This window comes from Protomyctophum bolini (genome assembly GCF_963924005.1).
Source record: "Protomyctophum bolini genome assembly, chromosome: 12".
In the NCBI taxonomy this organism is placed as follows: Eukaryota; Metazoa; Chordata; class Actinopteri; order Myctophiformes; family Myctophidae; genus Protomyctophum; species Protomyctophum bolini.
Window position 1 is genome coordinate 37672891 of NC_137873.1, and position 20074 is coordinate 37692964.

Consider the following 20074-nt stretch of genomic DNA (forward strand, 5'->3'; position numbering starts at 1 on the left):
ATATTATTATACACTCACAGAGTGAACATGGCCCTCCAGATTTCACCGTATACTTTCACCTATAGTCTTCTATTGTTTGCACTAAAAAAAAAATACAAATAAATGTAATTATGGCACTGCTGTCTATCCAAAATCCCTCTAATCCAGTGGTTTTCCACCAGTGGGAGGGGGTTCCAGGTGGTCCCGCAACTAAATGATGGAGATTTGTTCGATTATAGTTAACCAAATGGACCCTTATAGACCTTTAACTCTTGAGAGCGTAAAATGAAACCAAATGGACCCCTTACTCATTGTACGCTCTCAAGAGTCACATTATTGTTAAACATCTGCATTAGTTAATTTACAAGCAGTCCACACAATCGGAAAATGTAGAATAATTGTCATTTTGATCAATGTGTGCCTGTTATCTCATGTAATGGTATATACCAACATCAATACAACATGGAAATGTGGACAAAAACCTTGAAAGTGTGGCTCAAATCTTTGGAAATATTCTTTCAGAGCGAACGTTTTTAACTCAAATCGTTGCTTCTGGGGAGGTCCCTGGAACTACATATTTTCAGATGGGGGTCGGCGGCCGATTGCATATGTTTCTGAGGGTACTTGACATGAAAATGCTTGAGAACCACTGACACATAGAAACATATGGGGTTTTCAGAAAACTATTTGTAGAATCGTTCTCAGGTCTAAATGGGTTATAAGGGGGTCCCTGGCATGTCTTTTTATAATGGGGGTTCGCGGGCTGATGAGTGTCAATTTTGGGGGTCGCTGACATGAAAAAGTTTGGGAACCACTGCTCTAATGGTATGATATATGTGGTTATATATTGTGTGACAGGTGTATATAGGAGTGACTATGTGGTTATATATTGTGTGACAGGTATATATAGGAGTGACTATATGTGGTTATATATTGTGTGACAGGTATATATATAGGAGTGGAACCACTGCTCTAATGGTATGATATATGTGGTTATATATTGTGTGACAGGTGTATATAGGACGACATGCAGCATTACGGGGTGAACGGCTACTCCCTGCACGCCATGAACTCCCTGAGCGCCATGTACAACCTGCACCAGCAGGCGGCGCAACAGGCACAGCACGCGCCCGACTACAGGCCCTCTGTGCACGCGCTCACGCTGGCGGAGAGACTGGCTGGTAATTGAGCACCACGCACGCACGCATGCGCACGGCACGCACGCACACACACACACACACACACACACGCACTTTCTCTGATAGTGTAAAAATGTTGACCATTTTCTCACTTGCTAAATGGTCAAAAATGCCTATACTCATAGGACTATACTATGCAAATATCAGCCCATATACTCTTTAAACATTTCTACTCAAACTAAAACAAAAAAACTATGTTAAAGTGCATGTGTATAGCTCACGACAAGACAAGTCATCGTATCCTCATCACCACGGGTCCAATGCATTAACCCATTCTGAAAAATAGCAGATCTACAAGCTCAAAGCACGGCATCGAGTGCCACGCTATACGAGCTTGTATAGGTCTGCTGTTTTTGAAAGATCCTGAAAATGTGGTTCAAAATCTTTGAATATATTCTTTCAGAGTGAACGTTTTTTTTAACTCAAAACCTTGCTTCTGAGGAGTCCCTGGAACTACATATTTTCAGATGGGGGGGTCGGCGCCCAATTTCATATAGAATTTCTCGGGGTCCTTGACATGAAATCATTTGAGAACCACTGACATAGAAACATGGGGGTTTTCCAGATAACCGTCAGCATTTAGAAAGCATTTTGTAGAATCGTCCTCAGGTCTAAATGGGTTTAAAACCCATTCTGGGCGGGAACCCCTTTTGGTGTTAGCATTACGTTATGCTTTAGCTGTTGAAAAATAGCAGATCTACAAGCTCATAGGAGCTTGTAGGTCTGCTATTTTTTGAAAAATCGAAGAACGACTGACACATAGAAACATAGCTTTTCCAGAAAACTGTCAGGATGTAGAAGAACATTTTTAGAATCTGATCTCAGGTCAGAATGGGTTTAACTCGCCGTACATGTGTTAATTCCCTCGTCACGCGCCGCCGCCGTCGTCGTCCAATGAATTAAACTGGCCGCGTTGTGTGTCGTTTTCCCTTCCCAACGGCTGCACGTTCCAAGACATCATCCTGGAGGCTCGCTACGGCTCGCAGCACCGCAAGCAGCGCCGCAGCCGCACCGCCTTCACGGCGCAGCAGCTGGAGGCGCTGGAGAAGACCTTCCAGAAGACGCACTACCCTGACGTGGTGATGCGGGAGCGCCTCGCCATGTGCACCAACCTCCCCGAGGCCCGCGTACAGGTATATACCTTTTTTTATATATTTTTTTTATATCCCACGATTTTGTAACCCATTTTTCACCCCTGTGTCAATCATCTAATGTGATCCTGGGCTCTATATACACACCCTCCGCCAACCTAGTCCCCATATATGGGGGACAAGGGGAGAGCAACGGACTTGAACTTGAACTCATGCTTCCTTCATGCCCGAGTGTCCAAGTTGCTCCTTTGCACCTGACAGGGGGGAGTTTCCCTGGTTGGACGTAGCGAGTGGAAGGAACACGTTATTCCAACCAGTTCCTTTCCCCTCCATCAGGCGCCCCGGCTGGCCAGGGGGAGGCAGTTTAGTGACCAGGATTACTGCATGTTTTTTGTGAGGGTACCTACCCTAACGTGCAGGTATATACGGTGTTGTTTTTTTAAAGTTTCAGTCATTAAGTCTCTTGAATATATAGCTTTTATTTAAGTTTTAGTCACATTTCAGTCACCCGGAATGTTTCAGTGCAGTAACTCTAGTTTTAGTCCGACTAAATGTCGTGCGATTTTAAGTCGACTAAATCTACAGTTGATTTAGTCGACTGAAATGGATTTTTGGCGGGCCGTAATGCCGTTCCTATAATGACCGAAAATAGCCGATCTACAAGCTCACAACAAGCTTGTAGATCTGCTATTTTCAGCAAGCAACCAAGTGTAAAATGACTTATACTGGATCTCTTGTCCACTAGTCCCTTCCTAACATTTGTTGACAAAATTGTCAGTATATTTAGTCGTATAGTTTTAGTCATCGTAGCTTAGTTTTCATTTAGTTTCCATTTCATTTTTCCACGATTTAAGAAGACTATTTTTTTTCTCATGGGTTTAAATAAAGCTTTCCTATAATGTGCTCTACCTTAAATCCCCTCCCGATATATAAACAGGTGTGGTTCAAGAACCGCCGGGCCAAGTTCCGCAAGAAGCAGCGCAGCTTGCAGAAGGAGCAGCTGCAGAAGCAGAAGGAGGCGTCCGGGGAAGGAGCAGGAGGAGCAGGAGGAGGAGGTGGGAAGGAGGAGGAGGAGGACGCGCCTCCCTCCAGCACCACCACGGTCCTCCCCGAAAACACCCAGCTCCCGCCACCGCCGCCGCCTCCGTCCGGCTCCACATCGTCTTCCTCCTCCTCCTCCTCCCTGGAGACGACGATGGTCGACCACCACCACCAGCAGCAGCAGCACCACCCTCTGCCCGTGGTGGAGATGGAGCTCAACGTCACGTCGGCGGAACATTCCGGAAGCGAGTCGGCGACAGAGGACAACGCCACCGACCGGGAGGAAGAGGAGAAACCTCCTCCTCCGGGGCGGGAGATGAAGTGCGAGAGGGGGACGTCCGGCGTCGTGTCCGTGTCGCCCCCCGGGAGCATCTCCCCGTCCTGCAGGCAGCGCCTCCTCAGCCCCAAACCTGGTGAGGACATTATCTATACATATGGGGGCCATCCCCTTGTATCATATTGTAGAGCAGTGGCTTTGGTATAGAAGCCCAATGCACCCTTATTAGATCTTTTAACTATTGAGAGCGTATATAGTTAAATTATTGTTAAACATCTGCATTACTTAATTTACATGAACTCTACCCAATTAGAGAATGCGAAGATGCTGGAAAATGTAACAGGCGGTTTCCCAAAAATGTGTCTTTTTTTTTGCGGCTACACTGGGAATCTTTGGGTTGTTCATTTAACTGAATTGACCCCGGAATTTTGCAGGCTAATTAACAATATACTCTATAGCAGGGCCGTGCAGAGAGTGTTAGAGGGCACTTTTAGACAAAAATATGGAAAATACCAGATCTACCAGCGAGAGCTTGTAGATTTCGGGGCGCAACGCTGCGTTCAAGTTCAGAGACTTGAGAGACTGAGAAAAAAAGAGGAATTCTCCTGAATGCTGCTTCCGGGCATGGCATGGAAAGGAGAGGAGTGGCATTTGCGTTTCTTTGACCATAGTAAATGCTGCATGCATGGTCTGGAAAGGGCAGTTGTTTTACAGACGGGGGAAAAAGGACAAAGGGGCTGACGCCCCCTTTGATGTCTCTGCTCCATAGTCTGTAATAATCATCGTCATCTCCACTGCCTCTCTCTCTCTCTCTCTCTCACCAGACTCTCCCTTGATATCTCCGTCGCTGACCCCCTCCTCCTCCTCCTCGTCCTCCTCCTCCTCCGGCGGTCTGGCTCCTCCTCTCTCCCAGGGCCATGCCTACTCCTCCTCCCCGCTCAGCCTCTTCCGCCTGCAGGAGCAGTTCCGCCAACACATGGCCGCCACCAGCAGCATGGTGCACCACTACCCGTCCTTCGACATGGTCCCCGGTCCCCCCGCCGGCTCGCTCCCCTCGTACCTGCACGGCATGAACGTCAACATGAGCGTCCCGGCCCTGCCGCCGTGCCACCAGTCCGCCTACTACCAGTCGCTGTCCCACCACGCCGCCCAGCAGGTGTGGGGCAACAGCCCCTTGCTCCAGGCCTCGGCCGCCGCCGCGGCGGTGGTGGCGGGGGGAGGGGGAGGAGGAGGAGGAGGAGGAGGGGGGGGCCTGACCATCAGCCACAACAGTAAGACCACCAGCATCGAGAACCTCCGGCTGAGGGCGAAGCAGCACGCGGCCTCGCTGGGACTGGATACCATGCCCAACTGAACCAACGCCCGCCCGGCCGCACGTATAGTCTCGGCTGAAGGATGGGGATTCGAACAACAGCCTGGGCCGATACTCACGACGCATACCGTCACCCCCCTCTCTTCTGGGCCGATACTACGCGACGCATACCGTCACCCCCCTCTCTCTTCTCCACGTGTAGACATTCAGAGACGTACCGGAAACGACAGCACGCCGGCGGCATGGCGGCAACGGACCTCTAGAATTGTATAGGGCTGTTTTTCTAAACAGTATAGACACGGATCACTCACTCCGTGTCACCTCTCAAGCTTCCACGTCCACTAAAGGCCTATTCATATAGTCTGGATTTTCGGTGGTGAGGGGTGACCACCGCTCCGGTGGTGAGGTGACCATCGCTCCGGTGGTGAGGGGTGACCACCGCTCCGGTGGTGAGGTGACCACCGCTCCGGTGGTGAGGGGTGACCACCGAAGCTGTATAATAACGTGGCGCGGTGGTGAGTAAAAACAGAGAGAAAGGGCTGGGGAGCGCGGTGGTTTTGCGGCCCAGTGACGTGATGTTGTAGTTCGGTGGTCACCCCCACCACCGAAAATATTAGACTATGAATAACGCTTTAGACGTCCTTCCAAAACGGACTTTACCCACAGGATATACCTGGAATCCCTAGAATGATATAGAGCTGCAGAGAATAATGCGAGTCCTCGGATCCAGAGAGGACTCTGGTGCTGGAGATAAAGCCCTGAGTCATGATATGTTGATACACTTCGCTGACTTTCAGACGTTTCAGGCATCTATCTATAGGTATATCTGAACTTAAAAAAATACAGCACAGTGGATTTATCAGCTTGAGATAAGATGTGCATACGTACTTTAAAATAAAAAAAGGCATTGCAGCGCAATGTTTACAGATATAGTATGTGAATTTAAAGGCACTTTTAAACAAATTTGAGTAATTTCTTTGCCAGGGTAAAAAAAAAAGGTATCATCACTGGTGCATTCAAGAGACCACTTCCATCATATGGGACCATTGATTATTCAATTAAGCAGTTTAGTTATGTACTTAGGCGCGTACTACATAACAGCACATAAATAAAAATAAGCTCAAGCCATGTTCTCCTAATTAAAAGTGACTAATTTACCAGTCTAATGGCCAGTAATACACCACTTTGTATGGAGACTGGCGTGATAATGAGTAAATGATTTCAGTGAGTAAATGTGTAATGTTTTTAATTACATTTTGCCCTGGGCTGAGGGAGCGGAGGCAAATGCAATTACCAACATGCATACCATTTAACACAGCTCTTCTTTTCTTTTCTTTTTTTGCCTAACGTCTTCAAAATCTGTTTTCTGAAAAACCTTATGTTTCTATATCAGTGGTGCTCAATATTTCATGTCAAGGACCCCAAAAATTATATGTAATATGCCTCCGCCCCCCCCCCCCCCCCATCTGAAAATATGTTGTTCCAGGGAAGGATTTGAGTAAAAATGTTCACTCTGTAATATATATTCAAAGATTTGAGGCATTTTTCAAAAATAGCAGACCTACAAGCTCATAGCTTGTAGATCTGCTATTTTTTATAACGTAATGCTTTAAAAACACCAAAAGGGGTTCCCGTACAGAATGGGTTAAAAATTAGGATTGTGTCACTAACTCACGGCAATTTCTTCTATTTATTATTATTATTATTATTTAAAAAAATGTCAAAACAGCATAATGAAATTGACATTATAAACAAAAAGGAGGCTGGGCTTTAAAACAACTGCAATTTACTTGAATCTCATATTTATTTACGGCCTCAGTTTCCCGGGGGTTCAGCGGTGAAGGGTTTGACGTTTTTTTCATAAAGTTAAGACCGACTGTTAGCACTTGGTGGGGTATATAAACCACACACATCTGTTGCTTTGCGTTAAATATGTGTCCTGGAAACAAAATGTCTCTGTACGAAAAATATGTACATTATTTTAATATGTAAATTAAGAACAAAAAAGTCTATCTATTAATGTTTACCATTAAGGCACAAAAATGTAAAGTTCTCATTAGTCTCTCAGTTGTCAACTGCTGTAGTCGTCTTGTTGCAAGACAACCTTCCCAGTAGCCATCTTCTCTCCCTGGCCATCTTGGTATATGTCAAACCTGGGTTATATATATATATATATGTACGGTATTTGAAATTAATTAAATTGCTTCTCATGCACAGACAAATCCTCAGTACTAACCAGTAACCACCTAAACGTGATTGATATCAGGATTTTTTGTTGTTGTTGTGTTGTTGACTAATTCGTGCCCTGAAATGGGACCATTTGGGTGGCCATGGAAAGTGCCAACTCAACAGCCATTTTGCAATTAAGCAGAGAAGCAATAAAACAAGTCAGTAAGTAATTGAAGGGATTTGAATGACTAATTGAAACCCATGTCCCCTCTGTGTATTAACTGCTGTCCAGGATCTGGTTTGAGCTGCATTGTTCTGTTGTAGATGTGATTGTAATGCCCCCCCTCCCCCAATGTCTCCAGTGGTAGAGATAGATTCATAATGGAGAACAGGTGTGCTCCAGATATAACCATCGACAATGTTACTACTTTTACTCCTCCTGCTTTAATGGTGTAGATTTCATCCAGCGTTGTTGTAAATAATCACAAAATAAAAAAATAAAAAAACATTGCTTGGAGATCTTTATAATCCAGTTTTCAGTCTCGTCTGCGTTGGGTATAATGCTATTGGGACACCCTGTCATAGACACAAAAACAGTTGCTCAAGTAATGCTCAGGGAACATTGAAATTCTCTAATCCCTGCTTTTTGGTTTGAAGCTCAAAGTGTCCTTGATCAAGACACTCAACCCCTATGCCTATATAGTATATACCCTCTTAGGCAGGTTTGTGTCCTACAAGGTGCCTCTGCCGTCAGTGTGTAAACGGGAAATGCAATGTACATTGTGAAGTGCTTTGGATAGTATAGGTGGCTTATTGTATTATTTACGAAAAATAAAGAACCGAAGGTATAAATCTGTAAAAATAAAAAGGGCAGCGTGGAGGCATAAAGCCATCCCCAATGAATAAAGCAGGCCATTATCCTGAAGAATGACGGCCCGGGGCGGTGATTATGCTGCTATTATATCTTTAAACAGTGTGGTTTGTCAAAATGCATAAGACCCCTCCAGACTCTGCAACTCTCCTCCTCCTCCTCCTCCTACACACATACACGCACGGTGCACGCACACACACAAACAGAAACAGCACGTGCGCCGCACAGTCGCGCACACACATGCAGAGGGGTTGTCGGATATATCAGTCTCTTTCAGTTGCCTTCCGTTTATTCCTTCCAAACTATAAGCTTGTATATCAGCCTGGCTATATGTGACATTATGCGCCGCCGTTAATTGAATCGGCCTTGAAAATAAAGACCCCCACCCCTCCCTCAAAAAAAGGAAAAACAATCCGCCCACCCACGCCTACAGTGTGTAAATACGTGTAAGTGCACCTGAGGTTTCTCATTGAGCAATGTCTCCACTTGTTATGGATGGATGGAGCGCTTCCCGAAAGGGCCCGGGCTAATAGGGGGGCTCTATAATGCGATCCCCCAGATTAGCCAGTGTTAATGTGCAATGTTAACACCTTGCACCTTCACCTTGTTGTGTTTTATTACACCAGGACGTGCACAACGTGTAAAACGTGTCCTCTGCCAAGGGCATCCTTGTTGTTGTTGTTGTACCATTGATAGGATTCTGGCAGCAGCAGCGATATGCAGCGGAGTCCAATGTCCTTGTTATCCAGGGTGGTCGTCTCTACTACATAGACACATTTCCTCCCCGGGGACCCTGGAACCACAGAACACAATGCTCCTGTTCCGAACGCTCTCTCTTTTATACCCATCCCCCGAAACTGATTCTTATTACACGCACACGCACACACGCGCGCACGGGCACACACACACACACACACACACACACACGCCTGAGGGCACAGCAGGGAATGCTAGATTGTAATGCCGTGGGGTCAAGTGTGTTGAGACCTTGATGCAGGATCCATCTCTAACACACTGAAAAGCTGTATATTTACCTCTGTCCTCTTCCAACAAACTACGTATCTATATATATATCTTTCCATCTACTTTCGTTGAATCGAGTAATGGCATGTGAAAAGTGTATGTACGGTATGTGTTGTTTGTGAAGTCTCCTAGATATGCTATCTGCAAGGACGTGGTTGATGCGCTTGATGTTTTCAAAGTTTATTTTCCACTTTGAACACTTTCTGTTATGAAATGGAAAACCTCACGCACGCACGCACACACTCACACACACTCACACGCACGCAAAAATGTCCGTTGATTACCTTTTTCCCACTGACAAAAACGACATAAAAACTAAGCCATGATGACAAACTGAATAAATATACTGTCAATTTAGTCAACAAATAAAAAGAAATTACTAAAATGTGCAGTATAAGTAAAAGACACAAGTCATTTTACACTTGGTTGCATGCTGAAAATAGCAGATCTACAAGCTCGCGTTGTGAGCTTGTAGATCTACCATTACGAGGGCATCAAGGCCCACCAAAATACATTTTAGTCGACTAAATCACCTGTAGATTTAGTCGACTAAAATCTTATGATACTTCGACTAAAACTAGACTAACACTAAAACATTCCGGGTGACTAAATGAAAACTATTCAAGAGACTATATGACTAAAACAAAAATAGAAAAGTGCTGCCAAAAACAACACGATATATCCTGGTTCAACCCGGCATAAGAAATCAACAGACAAAACAAGATTATGTCCCAGTCAAATGTCTCTCTCTCTCTCTCTCTCTCTCTCTCTCTCTCTCTCTCTCACACGCGTGCGTTGTTTACACATGCGTGCACAGACACAAACAAACAAACAAACCTAGACACAGACAAATCTGCATGGTACATGCACAACATGCAAGCACCACTCAAATCGCCATTTCACTGCATATTCTCTAGGCTGGCAGGCCCTGGGAAACCCCTCTAAAAGTGCATTGTCCAGATACACATCAAAGTCCTAAATGCAGGCTTTTCATTCAACAATCAACACCTAAGATAGCTTATCACCAAAAAAAGCAATCCGCTTCCGAAGTTAGTGGGATGGGCCTATTTTACAAAAAATGCCACCAACCACGAACGGAATGCCCAATCCACCCCACATTTGTATCATATGTCGAGAGAGGATTAATCAACAGAGAGCAAAAATGTATTCCATTTTCATCCACAGGGGGCGCCGCCAAAGCGAAAAATGTAAACATTTGTTTGCAAACAAACTTTTTGGGTGATAAATCTCCTCCAAAATACGTACAATTCAATTAAATTCAAACTTTATTCAAGACGCTCACAGGGCGGTCCATAGGGCGGAACACATAACAACACAAAAGTAAACAAACTATGAATAAACAAAGCATAAACAAACAGGGGGGGACTTATCACTGTACATACAGGCTAGAACGCCCAGTGGCTCCACAGCTTAGATGACCGCCTGACAGAGCTCTCAGCAGGGTTAGAAAGTGCTACAGTGATGCTGTTCTCAGAGTCTGTTAACCTGCACATACATCTATACATCAGGTTTCGTAGCACAGCGGGGCAAGTGGGTACATTTATTTCTACAAACATTTGACTGGCACTATACAGCATCTTGGGGCTTTGAGCAGCAGTCTCATGCAGTCATTTTTTGCAGGCTGCCTTTTCGTAGTGTCGCCACAAGTGGGCAGTGTACAGCGGAGTACACATGATGGCAGGGGTGACTTGATATCGAAATTGGCTAGCAAATTCAGAGGGAGGGGCCTATATTTCCGTAGGCGTAGTGTGCGATCGAGGCAACCGCACTTAGATATTTACCCAGAATTGCACCTCTCCTGTAGGCCTATACTACTTGCTCGACGGACAAGTGCCTCTGAGACCAAATTGATTACACCTCAAAATACATCAATAATATGATCTATTAAATCACATTACCCACACACTGTACATCATTTGGTGTTCATATATTCAAATGGGTAAAGGCTAGTAAGACTCAACAATACAAATTAAACTAGAACTTCACTCTGTCGAGTGCCTCGAACGTTCAAATCTCAGCCTCTCTGTAAAACATTGAAATTAAATAGTATAAAGTCAGGTTATAACTGGCTGTCAATGGTGATGTAATTACGATACGTTTCAATATTGGTTGGGTAACAGGTAATATACATGTACGTAAGTTGTAAATTGAAAGTACTATACTGTGGTCGGCTGGCTTATTTATGTGTGTAATGTATGCTTGGTAGGTATATAAACTGATGGTACGATGGTGACGTAATTAGGGTATGTTTCAGTGTCGGGTGAATTAAAGGTGATGTCTGTACGTATACATGTATGTTAATCTGAAACCTGTCTTTATTACGTCGCCATCGACAGCCAGTCGAAACCCGGCATTGACGCATATCCTAATGACGTCACCAAGCATACACGTGCATTCGTACCAGCACGACCACGTCGACCACAGTACTTGGGCGCTATATCCGCTTGCGCAAGTAATTACGGCCGTTATCAAAGCAAACCTGCAGGGCACCTCAACAAACAGTGCCACAGGCTGATCACCTCCATCTTTTGATTTTCGAGAGCTATATGCCATAATCATCAAGCCAATTGGTGTGTTCAAGCTATACGACGTGCAACAGAAAATGTCTTGGGGAAACCCCAGCCAAGGACATTTCAGTCCATAATAGAAAGTTCAATTCCTAGTGGAATGAATGGTATACCATTCAGGGCAAATATGGTACTAGAATGTTGCTTATTAAATTCATCAAAAAGGTGCATGTAAACCGAATGATTAGCCACCGAAAGGTTAGACACAGACACATTTGCAAACAAAAAACCCGCGTGTATGTGCATACATAACTCAGAAACCTAAATTATTTGGACAAAGATAACAAACGATATACTTCACATATTTACACGAACGCTGATCAAACATTGCGAGAGACGGAGAGAGGCAAGCAACAGGTGGTTGAACTGTGCACACATCTCGTTTAGTTCCACTTCATCTTTCATTTTCTTTATTCTCCTCTTTTCTTAAACACATGCCTGCCATCTCACCCCTCCCCGGCTAATCTTCTTAGAGGGAAGAAAACTCCCATTCTCTCTCAGTTTAATCCAGGTCCAGCTTAAGCCATTTTGTACGGGAACCCCCTGTGTGTTTTAAGCATTATGTCATACTTTAGCTATAGAAAAATAGCAGATCTATGAGCTCATAGCGCAAGTGCCGCGCTACGAGCTTGTAGGTCTGCTATTTTTGAAAAACCCCGTGAAAATGTGACACAGATCTTTGAATATATTCTTTCAGAGCGAACGTTTTTAACTCAAGTAATTTCTGTTGCTCCAGGGGGGGGGGGGGGGGTCCCTGGAACAACATATTTTTCAGATGGGGGCCAAATGCATAGAATTCTGGGGGTCCTTGACATGAAATAGTTTGAGAACCGCTGACACATAGAAACATGAGGGTTTTCCAGAATATTTCTTTAGAATCTCAGGTGGAAACGGGTTAAACCAATGCTTGCATTTCCAATGTGGGGCCCATGCCTAAACCAGTGGGTATGCTCCTTGCGCCAGTTACAGGAGTTATGGTGTCAAGACAGTATAATGACACATCACACAAAGTCATGCGTGAAATCATTTGGAGCACAATCCGTTCTCATAAAAAGGCAAAAAAAAAAGGGAAATATAAGATCTACATGACTGTAGTGAAAACTCCATATACAATAATTGGACTACTTATGAGTACAGTGTGAATGTTAAGAATAGATGTAAGAATGAAGTGTATAGTACTAAACAAATTCACTGTACATACTTGTTAATGTTTTTACATAAACATTAAGGATTAATGCATGTCGACGCAAATTGCTAATTATTTGTATCTTTATATTTTGTTGTTGGCCTATACTTGAGATTATATTTTTCATACTGCAAAATCCTGATCCTTTTGGTGAAATGTGTGGATTTGGTCCAGCTGCTTTAATTTCACTTTCACACTTTTCTCACTCACTTTTCAATGTGGTGGGAAAGACCCAGCTGCGTCAAGGAATGTGATCAGGAAAACCATCAAATAAATGATGAAACAGGGTTTGACCTGAGAAGCAAATTTAGATTTTAGTTTCAGTCATGGTCTTTTGAATAAGTTTCATTTAGTTTTAGTCACATTTTAGTCACCTGGAATGTTCTAGTGTTAGTCCAGTTTTAGTCGACTAAGTGTCATAAGATTTTAGTCGACTAAATCTACAGTTGATTTTAGTTACTAAAATGTGTTTTGACAGGCCTTGATGTCATAATGGCAGATTTTACACTTTGGTTGCATGCTGAAAATAGCAGATCTACAAGCTTACAACGCGTCGCATCTTCCATTTTCAGCATGCAACTTGATCTCCTGTCCACTAGTCCCTCCCTAACATTTTGGTCTAGTTTTTAATTTCTTTGACGAAATTGTCAATATATTTAGTCATAGTTTAAGTCATCATAGTTTAGTTTTCATTTAGTGTTAGTCCGTGAAAAAAGGTAGTTGGCGAACATTTTTCATCTTAGTTTTAGTTGACGAAATCAACACTGCTGTGAAGTGTGAACTCAGTTCATTAAAATAACCACTTTCATCCAGGCCAACATCCAAAATGTCAAGTTTCAAACTCAAAAACAGAGTAAAATGCACAGCACAGCAGAGGTACAATTATTTTCTATTCCTCCTACGATTATGTAGGGCTCAAGAAGTGGTTAAACATTCATGAGAAACCTGAAAATACGGTCAGAGAAAATGAATGTTACTAATGTGCAATATATTATAGTGTGCATATCATGCTGCGTTTGCTGTGGTGGTATGGGGGGGGGGGGGGACAGGGGAGAGAGAGAGTCCTGCTGGGACCACTCCTCACAGGGTGTCTGGGACAAAGACCACCACTGGTGAGATAATCTCTCTCTCCCACAGCCTATACGCATGTCTGATCCATGCCCCTGGGCTTTAAAAAAAAACATGCACTACTAAACACACACACACACACACACACACACACACACACACACACACACACACACACACACACACACACACACACACACACACACACACACACACACACACACACACACACACACACACACACACACACACACACACACACACACACACACACACACACACACACACACACACACACACACAATGAATTTAGCTCATAATAGAGCCATTTAAGACACTAGGGGAGATTAACTAGATTCTAGTCACTAGAACTAACCTTGCATTGCAAGCATAGAATATAGTTAGTGGAGACTTCTGATCTGAATGGGAATATGATGGTCCAATACATAAACTATAGTTACTGGAGACTTCTGATCTGAAGGGGACTATGATGGTCCAATACATAAACTTCTGATCTGAAGGGGACTACATATGGTCCAATACCATAAACTTCTGATCTGAAGGGGACTATATATGGTCCAATACCATAAACTTCTGATCTAAACTTCTGATCTGAAGGGGACTACATATGGTCCAATACCATAAACTTCTGATCTGAAGGGGACTATATATGGTCCAATACCATAAACTTCTGATCTGAAGGGGACTATATATGGTCCAATACCATAAACTTCTGATCTGAAGGGGACTACCTATGGTACAATACCATAAACTTCTGATCTGAAGGGGACTATATATGGTCCAATACCATAAACTTCTGATCTAAACTTCTGATCTGAAGGGGACTACATATGGTCCAATACCATAAACTTCTGATCTGAAGGGGACTACCTATGGTACAATACCATAAACTTCTGATCTGAAGGGGACTACCTATGGTCCAATACCATAAACTTCTGATCTGAAGGGGACTATATATGGTCCAATACCATAAACTTCTGATCTAAACTTCTGATCTGAAGGGGACTACATATGGTCCAATACCATAAACTTCTGATCTGAAGGGGACTATATATGGTCCAATACCATAAACTTCTGATCTGAAGGAGACTATATATGGTCCAATACCATAAACTTCTGATCTGAAGGGGACTATATATGGTCCAATACCATAAACTTCTGATCTGAAGGGGACTATATATGGTCCAATACCATAAACTTCTGATCTGAAGGGGACTATATATGGTCCAATACCATAAACTTCTGATCTGAAGGGGACTACCTATGGTACAATACCATAAACTTCTGATCTGAAGGGGACTATATATGGTACAATACCATAAACTTCTGATCTGAAGGAGACTATATATGGTCCAATACCATAAACTTCTGATCTGAAGGAGACTATGTATGGTCCAATACCATAAACTTCTGATCTGAAGGGGACTACATATGGTACAATACCATAAACTTCTGATCTGAAGGGGACTACATATGGTACAATACCATAAACTTGAGTAAAGGCATCGGCTGTTTTTGGGGCCACGGAAGAAGTGTTAAAAATAAAAAGCACAACCCCAAAAGCCTTCACGTATAGTCCTTCCTGCACTCAGAACTGGATTCTAACAGCCACATAATAATAATAATAATAATAATAATAATAATAAACACAATTACAAAGTCAGTAGTTTGTTCGTTTTCACGCGACAAATGTCAAATAAAGACAATCCACTCACCCACTCAACGTCAAACAATGCTTTTATAAAACATCCTCCCAATGAACTTAACTTTGACCCGTTATAATTTCTAAACCCGAGCAAAAATATATTAAATACGAAATGTGGGAAATAAAGTTCAGGAACTTTGCCACCATAGCATGCACCAATATATCGATTTTTGGATTTGCTAGGAGGTACCGACATCTTAATTTAGTTAGGGCTATAAGATTCCAAGCATTTCCTCTTACCAATGCAATAAACTAAGGTGCTCTCCGTTTCACTTCCATCATTATTTAATTCCAATTCCAAGGTACAAGGCATGGGAACATTACCGTACCGTTTTTTTTATTATTAACAAATATTTACACAACATTTGCATACATAGCAAAATAACACCATAGCAAGGGGTGTGGAGTTAAATCCACAATATTCATCTTTCGGATATAGTTTCTTTGACGCAAGCTTTACAGAGATGCAAAAACACAGCAGCGCATCATTGGCTAATTCAATACTAAAGCAGCCAGCCAGTCAGTCCAACACAGACACATGGAGGACTAGAGAGTAACTCATCTCTAATAGTCTGCCATCTCCTAAGTGGCAAAACATGGAAATTTATGTAAGGGCCCATAAGAAACACATATTTACAATACGTTTAGGTAATCACAAGATGCGTGCATAGGCATCCAGGGGGGGGGGGGGGGGCACCCCGCCGGGAGACGAAAGCAGTCAATACTAAAATAGTTTTTATGTCTCATTAATTCCCTCCGCATTTCGCCGGTATACATCCCCCCCTTTTACCGCGGTAATACAGTAATCACTCACAATCGCTACTGAAAATTATCTGCACTCATCTGTGGAATAAAATAAAAAAAGAAAAGGAGAAAGGGGTGGTGGGGGGGGCAAAGTGAGGCGAGACGTTCCCATTTTTAGCACCGTCTCTCTTGCCTCTTTAATGTTCATCTGGGAGTCTCTTCTCCCCCTCAACGGGCGATGGGACGCGGCTCCTGCACTCCCGAGCCGCTTAATGACAGTGGGATGTCGATGACACTCGTGTGTGTCCCCGCTCGTTAAGACGCGCGCGCGCACACACACACACACACACACACACACACACACGCACACACACACACACACACAGCTTTTTCATGCTACATTGCCTGGTCGGTATAGGACAACATAAAGGGTCGTCAGTGGTGTGATGGTACCTTTCACCACTCACATTATGCTGTGATAAGAGAGGAGGGGAAACGGTTCTCCTTTGGGGTGAAAAAATGGAATCACTACCAAACCAGAATAATGAAAAGCTCTACTCTATAGAGGCCCGCGTCGTGTGAGAGAAGAAGCACAAATAGTCAAAAGAAAGAAGTCATTACCTTATGTCTGCTCATTATGACCTTGTTTCGCATAACCCATTTTTATAGACGTATAAGTATATTGAACCTGATAATAGCAGTGGTCTCTACGGAATATAGACCTAAAACAATCTATTATATGAGCACAGATATTTCCATATACTGTAGAAGTGCATCACGCCTTAAGGGTACACGGAAGCGCCACGAAACAGCTTTCCCTCAACCATGGTATACCTATAATGGCAATGCATTATTAGCACCCTCTAGTGTCCATCCATGGTATAGTAATCAGATGAAGGTTATTTTTTAGTTTTTACATTTTAATTTCCTCTAAATGGAGATCCAGTCTACTATACTATACAGTCGTCCTCATCTTAATCTAACCCATTCTGAACGGGAACCCATTTTGGTGTTAGCTTCATGTTATGCTTTAGCTATTGAAAAATAGCAGATCTACAAGCTCATAGCGCGCCACTCCTGCTATTTTCGAAAAATGACATTTTTAGAATCTGATCTCAGGTCAGAATGGGTTAATCAGACCAGTGTGTGTGTCCAGTGGAAACCTCGTATGAATCTGATCTCAGGTCAGAATGGGCTAAACCAGCTTCCTGAGCTTGCACATGTAGATGGGTCCAAAGTTGGCTGTGAGGTGTGGAAGGACCATCTCACCCAGGGCCAAGTCAGGGGCGAAGGTAAAAGTGTTGCTGAACAGCCTCGTGAGGGGTCGGAGGTCGAGGACCTGAGATGGGCATTCATTGGTGCGAAGGTGGAAATGAAAAAAAAAAAAAAAAAGTTACCATCTGTATTTAGATCGACGGTCATTCTTTTCTGCAGACTCTTTCTGTCAGAGCCATAAAAAATAATACTAATATATACTAATACTAATATTTAGCTAATTATAGATGACAGACATAATTGTCATTATAGCACCTTTCAAACAAAACATGCAGCTTAACGTGCTTTATACATTAGAGACATAAAATAGGAACAGCAAACGGATTAAAAGGAAGCAAACCGTGAACACATTTTCTTTTAGTGTAAAACAAAAGGAAGATCAGCTATTTATTATTATGATTTTATTTAAGTGCGTTTGTTGTTGTTTTTTTTTATTTCAACATGCCTCTTATTACGGTAAGGTTTTGCATCTAGTCTAAAGGCTTGTGAAGGAATAATATAAAACAACGCAGAGTTTGTGATGTCAAATTAAGTCACAGTATAAGTCAAGTCAATTTCCCCAAATTCAAGGTACCAAAGGTGAACTCTGAACTTGGTATATCTGCTTTTAGTTTCTGTGTGGCCCCAATACAATGGCCTGCAAACTTAGAGTATATATACAATAGAGAAGACACCCAAGTTCTCCTCCCGTCCACTTGCATTGAGTTGCTCAGAAGCGCATGAGGCGAATCCACTCCTCCTTCCGGTTTAGGAGCCCTGTGCATTCTGGATTTTTGCCCTCAAACACATGAACGCGCGACGACCGACACATGAACTAGCATCGTGCGTGTGTGCGTGTGCGTGCTACTCGTGGTGAACGCGCATCGCTATGTTGGCAGCAGACTCGTCTGCTGTTTTTTATCATATTAGCATTTTGAATAGATTAAGAACATGGATGTATCTGATTCTTTAAATTCGTTATTTTTATACACCTCTATGAACTGTTTACACACCATATAATATAATATTAATGCAATAAACTGAAGTTCATTCCAACTTGTGTTATTGTGTGGTGCAGTGCTGCAGTTGAATATTTGCTTTTAAAGGGACTTTATACTTTTGCTAATTCACATTTAGAAGAAAGTGAAAATATAGGCTACATACATTTTACAAATACACTTTACCAATGACAATGTAGAACAATTTTAGCTCTGAAGAACACTTTAAGCCTTCATGGCAAATGCAAGGTCACAGCACCACTCTAAACTATTAAATAATAATGCTACAGATCTCTAATAAAATGCCAAAATACAATAAATGATGGGTTCTTTTTCATAGCACTTGTAGCACTATGAATGCAAATATAATAAATATTAAATATGTATCAGACAACCAACAAATGTAATACAAACTATATATTTATATAACAAAATAATATTTAAAGTGTGACAATATTGTCACAATTGTAAAATTGTAATTGAAAAAGAATGTCAATATAGTTTAAAAAAGAGCACTTTGACACTTGTCATGCCAATTTGCGCACCACTATGAGCAATGACTTTTTAGACATATTACTAACAAAAATACCAAATCGTACATGATCTACTGCTTGACCAGACAGATATTGTTTTTGGTTCTTTAGACAATATGAACATATTCCAATATCTGATATGCAGAATAAATGCTGCGTAGGCTATTCTATGCCATTCAGGTTCATATATGTGCATAGGAAATATGTCTCAATACTGGATGTACAGTATTCCAGTCCCACTGTTGTTTATCCAGTGTGAATAATAGATTATTTTAAAAATCATTGCAATTTGATCTGTGACTTTTGCAGAACCCAATGTTTTAATTCAGAGGTTGGTTTAAAATGAAAGCATTTTGATTATCTCGGTAAGCACATCAATACGAATCTGGGTTATTATTGTGGTTATCTTAGCACTTCATCATGGATTCCTTGGGTGAAATTCCCAGTTTTACACTTCACATGTGACATAGAGAAATTCTTCCTTGATCTCCACCTTTTCTTAACTGCACTTTGTCCAAACAGAATAAATGTAATTTACACACTTGACCATAATTTGATTTTAATTGGAAAATTGATCATTTTCAGTGTTATGGAATAATTTAACCATTGATTTTAGACGGCACTGCACAGAGCTCCACGACCACCAGTCAATCATTCAACCTCTGCCCAGGGATGGAGGCTTGAAGACGGGGTAAATGGAGAGACATACGCCTGGCAGAAAATGAGTTTCGCCTACTTGTAGGTTATCAAACCATGTATTTATATCGGTAAATAATCATGTTGATGCTAAATCAACATTAACATTTCATGTACAGCTGCTATTTAAAAAAAAAAAAAAAGAATTCGGACTCGGGAGTTCTACAGCAGAAGCCTATGGTAAGTGAATGGGAAGTCAAAATGACATAAGCGATCTTTATAATCTTAATACTTGGTCACAAACCAACTATTTTACAAGAACAATATTGATGTAACTAGAGATTAGACAAATTATCTATATTTTATATACACAGAATAA

The 20074-nt window shown here is 42.3% G+C and overlaps 2 protein-coding genes across 2 annotated transcripts in view; one reads left to right on the forward strand and one right to left on the reverse strand.

Annotated features, from left to right (window-relative positions):
- The window catches only part of LOC308325289 (small ribosomal subunit protein eS6-like), a 97672-nt gene that overhangs the window by 70973 nt on the left and 6625 nt on the right, over positions 1 to 20074 (reverse strand). The gene's annotated exons all lie outside the window — the stretch shown is intronic.
- Positions 1007 to 4941, forward strand: LOC308325167 (diencephalon/mesencephalon homeobox protein 1-A-like; the record flags this gene model as incomplete). Its single annotated transcript, XM_080777588.1, has 4 exons — positions 1007 to 1160; positions 2133 to 2311; positions 3207 to 3723; positions 4412 to 4941. The coding sequence occupies 4 exons, from the start codon at positions 1007 to 1009 to the stop codon at positions 4939 to 4941; spliced, it is 1380 nt and encodes a 459-aa protein (XP_080633714.1).